The following is a 15,938-nucleotide window of genomic DNA, read 5'->3' as shown; positions in this document are numbered from 1 at the left end:
TCAAGAAAAAGAACACAAAATTACAGATACCAACTTGGGAACAAAAGCCAATATTTACAACTGACCCTTGAACAATTTAGGAGTTAGAGGTCCTGATCCACCGCACAGTCAAAAGTTTGCATGCAGCTTTTGACTTCCCAAAACATAACTACTAATAGCTTACTATTGACCAAAAGCCTTACCAATAACATAAAGTCAATTAACACATAATTTGTATTTATATGTATTATATATTGTATTCTTACAATAAGGACAGAAAAAAGAAAATGTTGCTAAGAAAATCATAAGGGAGAGAAAATATATTTACAATACTAGACTGTATTTATCAGAAAAAAAATCTGCATGTAAGTGGAACTGTGAATTCAAACCTGTGGTGTTCAAGGGTCAGCTGTATTTAGAAGGGACTTGTGCAAGTGTGAGGGGCCCTGAAGGTTAAGATTCACAATAAATCTACCTCTGTCTATATTATAATAAAAACAGACCAAAGTTTCCCTTTGCTTTGCTACTGCAAATGACCGTTCATCTTTCTCATTACTCTGAAACCTTTCAAAGTCATAGTCTACATACAGTGTCTTTGCTTCTATCCCATGTCCATTCTATTGTAATGTTTCTCTAAAACACCATAGACCTCCTAATCCCTAAAGCCCTTGGATTTTTCTTGGTCCTTGTCTTTTTTGTCCTTTCCACAGATAATCTGACACACATTGACTTCTTCAATGACTCAGGGTCCCTTCAATGGCCTAAATTGTCTTCCCTCCCCTGTGACTCAACGATCATACCCACACTCAAGGCTTCTACTATCATTCTGTGTGGCTGATCTACAATTGTGTCTTGAGCTGACTTCCCTTATAAACTCAAGGCCTGTAATACAAATTCTCTGAGGTCCCATTATCACCTCAAATTCATCTTTTTTCTGGCTGTATCAATAACATCACTCCCTCCCAGCCACCTGCTCTAGAAATGTCAATGTTACTTTAAATAAGACACCTCTCTCTCTCTCTCTCTCTCTCTCTCTCTCTGTATCAACTCTAACATCTAGCAGTTCTATCTCAGAATTATCCCTAGAATCAGTGTAGTCCTTTCTACTCCCACTGTCACATCTCCTACTTCATTGTTTCTCTCTATTGATTTGGACCAATCTGAAAGACTATTATTTGAGCTGAAGAAACTCAGAGCTGAATGTGACTTACTCTATTGAGTTAATGGCAGGTCAGATCTAGATTCTGGGTTTCCTGCTTCTTCTTCATGACTACTTCACAGTTTTAAACCCACTGAAATCTATTTTGTACACATTAATGTCAGGTTAATCTTAACAGTGATGACTCTCACCAAATGAAAGTGTAGTCCCTAGCATGGTATTTCAGCTCCTGAAATCAGGTGTCAGATAACATCTCAAATTTATCTTCTTGGATTATACTGTATAATCAACTGGGCTCTTGGATATTCTCTGAACATGATCATATTTTATCAAGTAATTTCTGGAAATAATTTCTTCCTTGTTGGGTGCTAGTTCAGTAGTTTGAACTTATCAGTTGTGGTCTGATGTTATCTTTATTTGTGAGTCTAGTAAACATTGTGGTTGTCTCAACATCCATTCCATCCCAGATGATTGGAAGTCCACTGAATGATAATGGTCCTATCCATTTACCTGTGATTGGTTTAGGGATGGGCATGTGACACATTTCTTGCCAATGACACACAAAGGAAGACAGCTGGGCAGAATCTTGCAAAGGTCCCCATGTCTTAGAAGGAGACATGGAAGAAACAGTCTTTTCTGACTCTGGATATTGTCATGTCTAGGTGCAACCCACAAGAACTGCTCTACAGCCTCTTTGCTCTCATCCTGACAAAGAAGATGGAGAGAATCTGGTCTATTCATATCATTGAAGATCTAATCACCAATCCTGGAGCCTGCCCTGACTCTGAACTTCCCATTATGTGAAGTAATACATTTCCTTATTGTCCAAGCAATTGTAAGTCACAGTTTTCTGTTATCTGCAGCCTAAAGCATCTGGAAACAGTGTTTTGTTTCCAAAGCTAGACTTTAAGCGTCCTGAATTCAGATTCTATTCTGTCTAGCCCTTTATGGCTTGGCACAGAGCAGATGTTCAAAAAATGCTTGTGAAGTTGATATTTATAGGTTTATATCTGAAATATGACTAGTAAAAGCATTTTCATGTATAAAGCTACTTACTCATAACAATTTAGAGATAACAAAATAAAGCTTAGATAGATTAAATAACTTGTTTAGAGCATTTTATTTCTCAGAGTCATTAGGTTCTGAACAGGTTGTTCCCCTTTGTCTGAAATCCTTGTTCATGACTACCATGCCCATTGGGGTCCCAAGAGTACTGGGCACTGAAGGAAAAAGCAAGCAGCAAACCACTCCAGTGTTTAACCCAGCACTAGTGCCAATACAGTATTCTAGTTATTTCTGCCTCACACCTCAGGACTGGAACCCCTTCTCCTCTTGGTCCCAATTCATAATGGTATCTCTAGTGTCAGGACCATGAATCCCCATAGATACACTTTATATGCAGAGATCTTTTCCCAGGAAAATGGATAACTTTTATTAAATTCTCTGGAGAGTCTGTGACTCCCTGAAAATTAAGAAGCACTATAATATGATACAATATTTCAGAAGTAAATGAAAAGAAAAACTTTAAAAATATTCTTCATTCAGTGGACCTAATATCTCCCTGTGTTGTTCTGTATTATGTCATCTAAGGGACCAGTAGACCAGGAACCACTTGTAGATCACAAAGCAGGAAACATTCAGACAGCAGAGAAAGTTAGATACCTCCAGTCAAGACAGGTGTAAAAGGAAAATGCAGAACCCCTTGTTGAAAAGTTATTAAGGACTTCAAAAGGGCTACAGCAGAGCATTAAACCAAGCACAAGCTCCTTTTAAGCTAGCAGCCCTGTACAACTACATAGGTTGCACACTTATGGGATGGATACTGCTTCTAGTACGTATTACTAAACATACTATTGCCTGCCCAATTATACTGTATTCCTTTAGACTGCCATACAGTCCATCCATCTAGAATGTGCCACCGATTGTATTAAGTGCTGGGCATTCCAGATAGGAGCATTCATTCAGTAACACTGGGTGTCTACGAAAGGTTTTGTTCTAGATCCTGGGGATACCACCCTGAGTAAGACATTCACCTTGGGCAGCGGCAATGAACAAACAAGAAAAATATCAGATGGTGATAGGTGCTGAGAGGAAAAAAAATAACATAGGATGATGTGACATAGTGACTGGGTGGCTATTTTAGATTGGGCGGTCAGGGAGGCACTCTCAGAAATGACATTTGAGCTAAGACTTTACTGAAAATAGGCCAGCCCTGCCTCTATGGGAGGTGGAGGGTTTCCCTAAACTTGGGAAACATGACAAAAACTCAAGGCAGGAAAGGAAGAGAGAAAAAAGGCCCTGGCAGGAACCCAGGGTAGCGAAGTGGGGCTAGGACTGGGGTTAGAGCAGCGAAGATGAAGGTAAGTGGGCCGATTTGCGTCCGAAGAGCTACCCGCCGCCCGCCGCCTCCCATTAGGGCCTGGCCTGGGTCAGGTGAGTGGGTGGTGTGCTCAGAGCTTAGAGGAGGAGCCGCCCCCAAGGGGCTGGCGCGCGTCCGCAGCAGCGCCAACGTGGCCGGCGCAATAGGCCGCGCACGTGGCCCGCCCCAGGCTTGGGAGCGGGGGCGCGCAGGGGTCTCCTGCTCCTCCAGGTGATCAGGGACCTGGGAGCCAGCTGGCCCCAAGCCTCGCGTCTTAGAGCACGAGGAGCAAAGCAGATGGGCTGGGGAGGAAGAGGGTTGGGTCACGGCGAGGAGGGGGCGGCCAGGCGGGCCCGCGCGCAGGCCGCGTGCACGCGCCGGAACAGGGGCGCGCGGGGCGCGCCGGGGCGGGGAGGGGATGGGGGCGGGGTGGGGGCAGCCCTTTCCCAGTCGGTAGCGGGGGCGGTGTCGCTGTTGCCCTTTTAAGCCGCGGGGCCGCGGTCCTCTGCCGGCAGAGTCAGTTACAAAGAGAGCAGCCGCTCCGGCCGCTCGCTACACAGTTGCTGGCCGAGGCCTCGGTGTCCCTAGCCATTTTCAGCCGCCATCCCACGCGGGCCTCGGCGGCGGGGAGAGGCGGAGCCGCAAGAGCGCGGTCCCGGACCGGCCCTGCGGGGCGGTCGCGGCCGTGACGGCGGCCCCGGGCCCGGCTCCCCTTTCGCACCCCTCCTGCCGGAGATGAGGGGAAGATGTCCGTGTCAGGGCTCAAGGCAGAGCTGAAGTTCCTGGCGTCCATCTTCGATAAGAACCACGAGCGATTCCGCATCGTCAGCTGGAAGCTGGACGAGCTCCATTGCCAGTTCCTGCTGCCGCCTGCGGCACCGCCCGGCAGCCTACACTCGCCGCCGCCGCTCACACTCCATTGCAACATCACGGTGAGGCGCCCGGGCTCAGCCCCTCGGAGCCAGGCGAAGGCGGAAAGGGGTCCCCTGAGTTCCCGGACAAAGGGGAGTCGGTCCTGTAGAGGCCCCTTGGTTCCCGGGTCCCCGGCCGGGGCGAATCCGCCCCTTTCCCCCGGCAAGGGGCCCAGCCCAGGCCCAGCCTTGCAGGCTCCAGGCTTTGGTGGGAGGAGGCGGGCGGCGCATTTCTCAGCTTTTTCCGCGGGTCTGGGTTTGGGGCTGGTCCCCGTAGGTTCCCGTCTCCGCGCTTCGGGTTGGGAGATTGCGGCGGCCCTTTCCCTCGCCGGGTCGCCATGGCTCCCCACCGCCGGCCTGCTCCCGGGGCCACGCGAGGCCGGTCGGCTATGGCTATTTGAACCCCGGCGGGGAAGGGCCCTCCAGTTTTAATGCCTTACTCTTCAGTCAGGTTTTCCTGGTCCTGCTTATTCACCCAATTATTTTTAAGTTTGTGTTAAGGAAAAGCCGCTATTGAAAACTAATGCGTTCGAGGGGAAAAAAGTTTAGAATGCAGCCTCTGGTACTGTTTGAATTATCCCCTTCCTGCTGGCCTGGCTCTGCGCGTACGTGTTTCTGAAAAGTGCTTTGTACCTGGATTCGGCAGGTGGTGGTATCCGTGTTTGCTTACATAGCTCCTCCTGTGTGTAAGTAATGAGTTATTTGCAGCCAAAAGGTTGCCCAAAGCCAAAAAGACGATTTAAAGCTTACTCTTTCAAGTTGGAAGCTTGTTAGAAACCCGGGACTTGGTAAGATAATTGAAATATTGAATGTTTTTCGTGACCGTGTGTGATTAAACTGTGGTGAAATTGATTTAGGGTATTGTTACAAACTGCAGAATATGGATGGTCCTTATAACAGGAGTCAAGGTGGTAGTTTCATGTTCCTTCAAGTCTCGTGTCTTTGATTCCTTTTGGTGAAGTCCTTTTGGTGCCTTTAGGCACCTGGCTACTCAGGTGCCTAAAGTGTGCCCGGTACTCCAGAGTTTGGAAAGGCCTTAAAGTTATGATAATTGACCTGAAAATAATTTTCAGAAAGAATATCTGGGGGAATAGGGTGTATTTTTGAAAGAAAAATAACAAGTGCTGTACTGAGGAGAGAAGCCATCTATTGAACATATAGGTGTTCTGTTCTAGGTTTTGACTGGTTTCTGCAAAACTGGACCACGCATTCCCTGCTTTCAGAACTAAATCTTAGGGGAAGAGTTTCATATAACAAAGTGTTACCAGGTTCTCTGGTGTCATTCTGAAAGCCAAAGAGCAATTAATTTTGAGTTTGGTCGTGGGGTGGTGCTTCAGAGAAGGCTTTGGTGAGAGGCTGACAGTGGAGTTGGGCTGCCACAGGTGAGTTGAATCTTGGAGTGGAAGTGCATTTTAAGCAGAGAAATGCAATCCCAAAACACCAAAGCTTGAGAAAATGTGCTTTGCTTAGGAGTTGACAAATTATGGGGATAGAGGCTGGTAAAAGAGAAGATTTTCCAAGGATGGGAAATAGGAGGTAGTAGTGACCATGACGGAGACTGGTCTGCATGGTGATTATTCTGGTTGAAGTTGGGGTATGACCAGGAAAAGGTAGGGCTGGTTTGCATGATAGAGTACTGAACTTGTAGGCTGTGGGGAGGTACTAAATTACTGAGGTAGTAAGTTGGAAAAATGTGTTTCCCATCTAGCACTAGGGGTAGTTCACTACAGGTTTAATTAGTGTGTGATATTAGGAAATGTGTATGTATGGTTTAGGTTATCTCAATCGCTTGTAGGATGGTGGTGCTGCTGTGCTGGCATTTAGTGCCAGGGGTCCATGAATGCCAGATGTCTTGTAATGTTCAGGCAGTCTGCCACAACAAAGAATTATTCCTCTTCAAATGCCAGCAGTGCCCACATTGAGAACCATACAATAGGCTGATAGGAGTAAGCTGCACACAAAGTATTGAGTGAAGACCCGGATTAGGAAGTGGAGCAAGGAGTGAATGAGAGACACCCAGTGAAAGGAGGATTTGGTAGGGACTGGTATAATGGTACCACAGTAGAAACTACTCAAAATTATGACAGATATTATCCAAAGATAATTATCATGATGGAAGCTCAGTGTTTATGAATGTGTATTAACTTTTTGTGGACAAACATCAAACATACACAGAAGTTGAATAGTGTGAAAAACCTCCATGTACTCAGCCACAACAGTGATAAATTTTTGGCCAATCTTCTTTCATCTGTACCCCACCTCACATTATTCTGAAGCAGGTTCTTGACCTGTCACTTCATCTGTATTTCAGTGAGTATCTCTAAAAGATAAAGACCCTTTGTCACTTCATCTGTAAATATTTCAATGAGTATCTCTAAAAGATAAAGACCCTTTAAGCATAGGTAAGTGTTTTTATAAAATCTGAATGGCTTGCTAGTGTCCATGCCATTTTTTAGAGGGAAAGAGCAAAGAAAAATGGAATTGGATTTCAAATGCCACACGTATCTACTGTGTTTGTGAATTGCTATTCTCTACAAGGTTATAGCTCTTAAAAAAAAGTAATGAGTTTGATCTATTCTTAATTTTTCTTATTTTCTCTTATTCCCAAATATTTATTGAGCTCTGCTGTATACCAAACTGTCTTTTCCATTGCTCACCAAGAAGCATACTTATGTAGTTTCTTTTAACATTTGAGTGAGTAGTACCTCACCAGTTGTTTCCTTACACTCATGCATGCCAGTTTCTGAATAATTTTCTAAAGATACTGTGCCCCCTTTTTCTTTCAGGTTTCTGCATAAGTTTTTCCCAGATGGAATGTGCCCCTTACCCCACTCCAATCTGTCTTTCCATGTCTGACCATCCCTCAAGGCTCTTCTATGAGTTTATATTCAGTTTATGCTAGTGTTTATTTTCCCTTCCTCCCTTCTGTAGACCTTACTATTTACTGTTTGGGTTCTGTTGTTGTTTTTTACATGTTTTTTAAATGTTTATTTTTGAGAGAGAGGGAGACACAGAATCTGAAGCAGGTTTCAGGCTCCGAGCTTGTCAGCATAGAGCCTGACGTGGGGCTTGAACCCACGAATTGTGAGATCATGACCTGAGCCAAAAATCGGATGCCCAACTAACTGAGCCACCCCGATGCCCCTTGTTTTCTTATGTTTTGTTTATAATAGTTTTAGATGATTGTCTTTTTTTTTTTTTTATGATGGCAGGGAAGAATAGTCTATAATTATGCTTTTTATCTTCCACTCAGTAAATGCTCAGTAAATATCTGTCCTATTGGCTATAAGGCCACCATTTTAGCTATATTCTGTTTGAACAAAAATCTTAACTACTGTGTAAGTTAACTGAAAAGAGTTTGTCAAGAGTGCAGATATAACATCAAGAAACATTTAAATATTTAGGGGCACTTGAGTGGCTCAGTCAGTTGAGCATCCCGCTGTTGATTTCAGCTCAGCTTGTGGTCCTAGGATCAAGCCCCATGTTGGGCTCTGTGCTTGAGTGTGGAGCCTGCTTGGGATTCTCTTCCCTTCTGCCCTCTTTGCGCGCGCGCTCTCTATCTCTCTACCCACAATTGTTAAGATTTAAAAGGTCACTAGATAGGAAATCTGTAATTTGACTTCATATGAAAGACAGGTTTAAGAAGTAAAAAACAAAACAGATGTTTTACTGTATAAGCCAAAGGAATTGAACTAAATCTTTTCCTGTTATATAAATCTGTCCTAATCTTAAATATGAAGGGAAAGAATGCTATTTTCAATCTCAATGAGTCTTTCTTACTGTTTTCTGTGAATTCCTGATATGAAGGAGTGTCATGCAAACATCTAATAGCTAGTTAGCACTAACATCCAGTTGTTATGCTCACACCTAAAAGCAAAGCAGCTTGTCTTAATAACCTGCGTGGCCTCATTGGGAGCTAATACATGGCTTTCTTTTAGTCCTTTTGAAATATCTAACGTGACTTGGCAACTCCACTACTCCTTTTATGGACTTCTTGGCATCTGGTAACTCTTGGTAGGGAATCACTGTTTCAGAGTGAAAAATCCCCCCCAGGATGTAAATTAGCTGGTAAACAAATAAAACTTCATACTTTTATTGTTTGGGTAGCATAAACCATTACTCTTTCTGCATGAGTAGTGACTATTTGCCAGTGGTAAAATGTGTGGTAGCACATTTTTTTGTTTCGCTAATTACATTTCTGTTCATCATTGTGAAAAATTCCCTTCCCTTCCCTGCCCCCACAGCCAGACACTAAAATAACAAATGTTAGAGCTTGGAGTTTAGGTGAGAGAAAAAGGTTTAGTCTATACTTAGTAGCTGGGACCTTAAGCAAATCACTTCCTGTACTGTATTTTTCTATAAAGTAGATCATACTTTTTTGTCCTGCTTGAAAGCTTATATAGGAAAGCTCTTTATCAAGAATAATGTCCTCTACAGTTATGAAATTGATGGCTGAATAACATTTTATTTTGAAAAGTGCTTTCTAACAGATTTACATGGGAAATAAATCAGTGCTGTTAATTTCTTAATTTTTCATGTGTCTAGTCTTTACACTGATTAAAAAGTAGCCCCATCAAGGCTATACAAAGGAAATCATGAACAACTAACTTGGTTAAAGAGTCCAAGACTTTTTCTTTGGTCTGTCCTCCTGGGACAGATTACTTTTCCAAATTGAACTCCTGGAGAATCGTTTGGAAATAGCAGAACCATCATGCTGAACACCTTAGTGGTACTTTCGGGTCAGAGGAATCATTGTTTCCATTCATCTGACCAATTTATAGTATAGAGTCAAATTCCCAGTTGTTATCTATCTGTCCTCCTTTATCCCCATTTTTATGCCCGCCCTTGAAAGAACAGATACATGAAGAGGAGACTTAGGTTTCCATTTTATGAATGGTGTATACCCTTAGTAACTTGATTTTTTTGTTAAACTTCCTTAGACCTGGAAAAGGATAGTATTAGTCAGCTAGTTGAGGGGTGGGGAATTGAATTGACAAACAGTCCCTGCCAAAAGTAAAGCATTCCTGTAGAGCCAGAGTGATGAACCAGAGTTCCCTTTTCCAAGGCTGTTGTAACAGTGTTCTGTGTTCTCTTCTAAAAGATTATTCTGAAAGACAAAGCAGACTCCGGACCAAGGAAACTGTCTAGTGGTTTCTGCACATTGGGTGGTTTGACTCTTCTTCAGCACCTTTACTTTCTCTGCCTCAGTTTACTTACAGTGATGTTTTGATTAGCTGTAATTTGCTACTCAGAACACTTAAGTATTTTTCAGATCACAGGGTATGTGTGTATTTTTCTTTCACCAGGTATTAGATTTTTCATTCTGCTTTTGTGGGCTCCGATCATGTTACTTAGTTGTGTACTTATAAAATGATTAGCAGGGAGTAATTTCTTTTTTTTGGTAGCTTTTTATTTTTTTAATGTCAGAGCAGTTAGACTTTTATTAGGGTCCTATAGGGTAATTCTGTCAGTTTTGTTCTCCACCCCACATTTACTGAACAACAGAATGTGAAAGTAGTGTGTCTCATAACTGGACTCTGGAAGAATTACAACTGTTATACCTCTGAACCTTCAACAAAAAGTTTTGTGCACCAGTTTTCAAAAAGTTATGAAGTCCTTGGAGATGGCCATGTTCTATGTTCTATTATTTGGAAAGATAGCAGAAACTGAGCAGCCTGGAAGGCAGTTTTGCTGGCTGGTGCTTAATGTTGAGCCACACTTTGATCTCTTAGTGGATTTACGTAGAAAGTAGACAAGTTATTTCTGAATTAGACATAATTTTCATAAGCAATGACGGGCTAAGAGGTTGGTTTGATTAACCTTGAGTTGTGTTGCCTCAGATTAAGATAATGTAACATTTTATGGTGATAATGGTAGTGGTGATGAACTTGTTTGAAAATGTGTTCCCTTATAACCTTTATGGTGGTGGTCACAGACAACTTCATCCTGCAAGCCTGATACAACTAATAGAACAGGAGGAAAAAAGGTCCTGAGTAATTAGATGCCTAGATAATTGTTTATTTAAGTCTAAAATTTTCATAACTCTGGTGAAAAAGAGCTGTGTTATAAGCACTGAAACATACAATGTAAAGAAAACTGCTTGAACTTATATTGAGATTTTTGAGCACCATCCAAGTGCTTAAAATTGGCACATTGTGGGTTATTTTAAAGAGAAATAGTAAAGAAACTATCTTTTCTTTTTTTTTTTTTTAAAGTTTTATTTTTATTTTTTTGGGACAGACAGAGACAGAGCATGAACGGGGGAGGGGCAGAGAGAGACGGAGACACAGAATCGGAAACAGGCTCCAGGCTCTGAGCCATCAGCCCAGAGCCTGACGCGGGGCTCGAACTCAACAGACTGTGAGATCGTGACCTGGCTGAAGTCGGACGCTTAACCGACTGCGCCACCCAGGCGCCCCAAGAAACTATCTTTTCAAGATATACAATGTTTAGTTGTAAAAATTAAAATGCTTCATATATTTGAGAGATTGAGCGTATGCTTAGATTTAAATCTATTGGTCATAATTTTGGATGCTGTTCGACGTAGATTGTCTTTTTTTTTTTTTTTTAAGTTTATTTTGAGAGAAAGAGAAACACAAGCAGGAACAGGGGTGTGGGGTGGAGAGAGAGGGAGAGAATCCCAAGGAGGCTCTGTACTGTCAGCACCGAGCCTGACTTGAGGCTCAAACCCCTGGAACCATGAGATCATGACCTAAGCCCAAACCAGGAGTCAGACACTTAACCGGCTGAGTTACCCAGGCATCCCCGAAGTAGATTGTCTTTTAAATATTATACTGAACAAACCTTGAACGTGATGCAAAGTTTGTGCATGCTTAGTTTCCAGAGGTGGTGGTGGTGGATGTTTTATAATGTAGAAAACAAGACATTATTATTGTAAGAAATTGAGAAACCAGATAAGCACAAATGGGAAAAAAAAATCACCTGTAATTTTACCACTCAGAAGACACTACTATCAAATTTTTGATATATATCTTGTCTTTTCTCCTATGCTTATATAGACTTCTTCTCCCTTAAATTTAAGATTGTTTTGTAATCTGTTTTTTTACTTGACAGAATTGTAGCTCTGTCATAAGTTATTCCTCTATAATGTCCTCCATTATCATGTGGTGTTCTATTGTAGGACTGTAACATGGAGTTTGTCATGTTTCCTGGTATTGGACGTATAGGTGATTTCTATTGTTTTTTTTTTTTTTTCTATTTTAAGTAATGTTTTGGACATAAATAGCTAGAGCTAAATTCTTGTGCATGGCGGACATTATCCTTTGAGACTTTCTTAGAAGTGATAGCATTCCATTCTTACCGATGAACTGGTTTCTGGAGCTCTAACAAATTATATTGTATAGGAACTTTTTTCCCTTTCCAGGTAGAACCTTTTATTTAACAGATTGGCAAAAATGTTAGCAAGTGTGCAGTCTCACGTCATGGCAGAAAATACTAGTATCTATGACCTTTTAGAAAAGGGTTTACGTAAACCCTTTTTGTTTTGGTAAGATAAATGCTGGCTACCCCAGGCTGGCCAGCATTGTCCTTATGACTCCAGATCTCCCAGAAAGAGAATTTTAGTCCCAGAGAAGACCTAGATTTGCCTGGTTAAGCCCACCTGACCGCTAATCACTGGGAGTGGAATGGGCTCATTAGAGCCCTATGACCAAGTTTTGAGTCAAGGGAAAGAGGTAGGAGGATGGGAAGGAGTTAGGAAAACTAGCTCCAGTGGAACCGCATCGGTTAATATAGAATGGTGAAGGGATGTTTCTTCCAAGGAAGACATTCTGGGCCAAGTGGGAGGAGGTGTGGAGAAGTTAGCTCTTCTTTTTGGAGTCCAGATTCCTTTATACTATTTAAAAGTATACTGAGGGCCCAAGGAGCCTTTGTTTTTGTAGGTTATATGTTAATATTTATCATTAGAAATTAAAACAAATATTTAAAATATTCATTGAAATCATTACATGTTAATAAAAATATTATTATGAAAAATGGCTACATTTTCTACACCAAAACATTGTAGTGAGAATAGTGGCATAATTTTACATTTCTGATAAATGTCTTTGATGTCTGGCCTGTCATTTCTTTCTACATTCACTCTGTGGGGATATGTTGTTTTGAATGAAATATTATGAAGAAAATTCAGCCTCTCACAGACACTTGGTTGGAAAAGTAGAAATATTTTAATAGCCATTTAAACAATTATAGTTATTCTTTTTGAATACTTCACCAAAAGTAGGTTTTTCTTGAACTGTGAATGGATGGATCTTTTACTCTTGCATGTTTTTTTTTCCCCCAAATTTTTATTTAAATTCTAGTTAGTTAACATATAGTATAATAGCCTCAGGAGTAGAATTTTCATCACCTACATGTAATACCCAGTGCTCATCAAGACAAGTGCCCTCCTTAATGCCCATCACCCATTTAGCCCATCCCCTGCCCCCTTGCATGATTTATAACATCCATTGGTTATTTGGAAAATACGTTCACTGAAATCTTCTAAATGTTGATATGTTTATTATATAACATGAAAGCATTATGTTAAGATAAAGCTCTCCAGCTCGTGGTAGATACAGGTTTTCAAAAATTCTAATTTTTGCTTGAAAGCTTGAATTTTATTATTGGCAATAATAAATACTGTCCTTTGTTTTCCTTGAAATAACACCCTTTTTTTTTTTTTTTCTGAGAAAGCCTCTGTCAAAAACCCAAGTTGAAATAACCATTGTCTATCAGTCATCCTTTCAAATAAAATTGGTGTTCCATTAAAGTGGTTAGTTTACTTCACAGCTCGGTCACGTAAATGCTTTTTCTCAAGTATTCTGTAGGAGTTTTCATGTGTGCATTCCATTTCATCAGTTGGCATATTAAAAAGACCTATGTAAGGATTTGAGGTTTAGTAAAATAACTTCTTCACAGATAATCTTAACTAAAACACCTTTTTCTTTGTGCTTTAAACATCTTGAATGCATAGTGGTGAAGAATACCATGACTATAAGTATAGTTTGGTGTCACTGCCTTTATTTGTGCTAAGGTTCCACCAGTTTTACACACCATTGTATGCATACCTTTAGTGCAAATGTCAATACATTGAAAAAGGCAGTTTATATTCTTGTAGAAGTAGTTTGGATCTAGGGGTTCAAGGGGCCCCACTTTGAAAATTGTTGACATAGTTGCTTAGATCAACTATATATCCTACCTTCTCATGTATAGGAATGGAAGAACATGTCATGGGTGGTAACTGGTCTCAATAATTTTTGTTGTGACAGTTCTCATAATATGGTTTTAAGGGGTTTTAGTCCAGAGCAACAGTTCATATATTTTATTTTGCTTATGTAGAAGTAATCTACACAGTGAAATTCTTTTTTTTTTTTTTTTTTTAATTTTTTTTTTTCAACATTTATTTATTTTTGGGACAGAGAGAGACAGAGCATGAACGGGGGAGGGGCAGAGAGAGAGGGAGACACAGAATCGGAAACAGGCTCCAGGCTCTGAGCCATCAGCCCAGAGCCTGACGCGGGGCTCGAACTCACGGAGCGCGAGATCGTGACCTGGCTGAAGTCGGACGCTCAACCGACTGCGCCACCCAGGCGCCCCTACACAGTGAAATTCTAAATCTAGGTTTTGTTGTTGTTACTGTTGTTTTTAAGGTTGCAAATACAAAACTAAGGTCTAGTGGTATGTTCCTAAACTTGGCTGAAGAATTTGAAGGAGAAAATGCAATACTCGATAAATAGTTTTCTTTGAGAATAGGATTAATTTTGAAGACCAAGTTTCTTTTTGTCTGTGTAGAGATTTGGGACACCATGAGAATTAGAGGAGTGGGAAAACAAAATAAACCATTACCAAATAGATACAATGATATCCTCCTTCAGTACAATTTTTTGTTCTTCAAAGAATACTTGGTAAAGTGCTTTAAAAATACTCTGTTCCGTTTGGCTTGAACTATAATGTAATTGAGATTATAGTTCTTAAAGCAATGCTGCTTTAATCCTGTTCTGCAAAATTGTTTTTCCATGCCTAGAATCTAATTGTTCTGTTGCTAGTATCTAGTATTAAGGACTTTTCCCTAATTTGCAATAGAAAACAGTACAAATGAACAAAGTAAATATCTATTAGTAGGTGAAAGCATGTGCTTTGTTCATTAACTTTTAAAAATCAACGTATGTAATTGTGCTTTTAAAAATACATAACTAGCATTTCTTGATAGTACCCAGTTTGCAATGGAATAAAATGTTGGAATTTTATGGAACTCGAGTTAGTTATATATTGCTCTGTAACAAAATTAGCAGCCTAAAACAGCAAAAATTATCTCAGTTTCTGTGGGTCAGGAATCTGAGCATGGTTTATCAGGTTCCCTGGCTCCGATCTCTCACAAGACAGTAAAGGGGTTGACTAGTGCTGCAGTGCTCTCAAAGTGAGACTGGGAGAGGATCTGTCTCCAATCTCATTCATATCGTTTTTGGTAGGATTAATCTTACAGGCCTCAGGTCTGAGGGCTGCAGTTTCTAGCTGGCAGTTGGTCAGAGGCTGCACTCTCTCTTGCCTCTCAATAGGGAGATGGCTTCAGTCAGAAAAAATGAAAAGAGCAGGAGAGAGTGAGCAACACAGAAGTTCTCATCTTTTTGTCACCTAATCCTAGAGATGACATCCCATTATTTGATGTACTGTTTGTTAAAAGTGAGTCATTAGGTCTAGGGGAGGGAATTACCAGGTTAGGATTATTGGGACTGTTTTAGAGGTTGCTCACTACAGTGTTAAAGAACATCATTGACCTCTGAGCTGTAGCACACAGACAGTGGCTGTACAAGAAGAATGCCTGTCTCAAAAGCCCATCTTCTAATGGCAAGTGAAAGCTGTATGTAGCATATGGTCACTATATTGCTGTTTGTTCTGCCTTCTAACACTGGCTATATTTAAGAAATAACCTTAACCTAATTAAAGAGATCTGTTCCTTTGGAAACCACATCCTCTCTATAGTCTGAGAAGGGATGAAAATTATTAGGAAAAAGGCAAAATTAAATGGGATTTTTGTTTTAATTTTTAAATTTTTTTTAGGGCCAATTTTCTAATGGAGAAAAACTTAAAGTAATTTCTATAATTGCTCAGAGAGTATAGTGAGATTTTTAAAAAGCATTTTAACGTCTATATGGATTTAAAAACATGTGCCTAGTTTGTACTCCTTTGCTTTACCTTTAAAAATGGAGTTAGATCTCATCTAGATAAAGTTTAGAAATGTAGCTTTCCGGGTGCCTGGGTGGCTCAGTCGGTTAAGCATTGAACTTCAGCTCAGGTCATGATTTCCCGGTTTTGGGTTTGGGCCCTGCATTGGGCTCTGTACTGACAGCTCAGAGCCTGGAGCCTGCTTCAGGTTTTGTGTCTCCCTCTCTCTCTGCCCTTCCCTTGCTCACTCTCTGTCTCTCAAAAATAAATAAATGTTAAAAAAATTTTTTTAAAATGTAGCTTGTTTATATTAAAAGGCAAAAGTAAGTATGGTTTAAATTTATAGATTATACTTCAAGGTTGTGAG

At 40.8% G+C, this 15,938-nt stretch overlaps 1 protein-coding gene across 3 annotated transcripts in view; it reads left to right on the top strand.

Moving 5' to 3' along the window:
- Positions 1-3,943: 3,943 nt before the first annotated feature.
- Positions 3,944-15,938, top strand: part of UBE2Q2 (ubiquitin conjugating enzyme E2 Q2) — a 68,244-nt gene continuing 56,249 nt past the window's right edge. Inside the window, exon 1 of one of the 3 annotated variants that reach the window (XM_040493364.1) lies at positions 3,944-4,429. In XM_040493364.1, the coding sequence (XP_040349298.1) occupies positions 4,244-4,429 (186 nt within the window). In that variant the 5' untranslated portion in view covers positions 3,944-4,243. The remainder of the gene's footprint in view (positions 4,430-15,938) is intronic. The other 2 variants (XM_040493365.1, XM_040493363.1) reach the window with 2 other exon arrangements.

Source organism: Herpailurus yagouaroundi, unplaced genomic scaffold, assembly GCF_014898765.1.
Source record: "Herpailurus yagouaroundi ecotype Mexico unplaced genomic scaffold, PumYag 184, whole genome shotgun sequence".
In the NCBI taxonomy this organism is placed as follows: Eukaryota; Metazoa; Chordata; class Mammalia; order Carnivora; family Felidae; genus Herpailurus; species Herpailurus yagouaroundi.
Note: the sequence above shows the minus strand (reverse complement) of the source record. Positions and strands in the feature narration are given on the sequence as shown.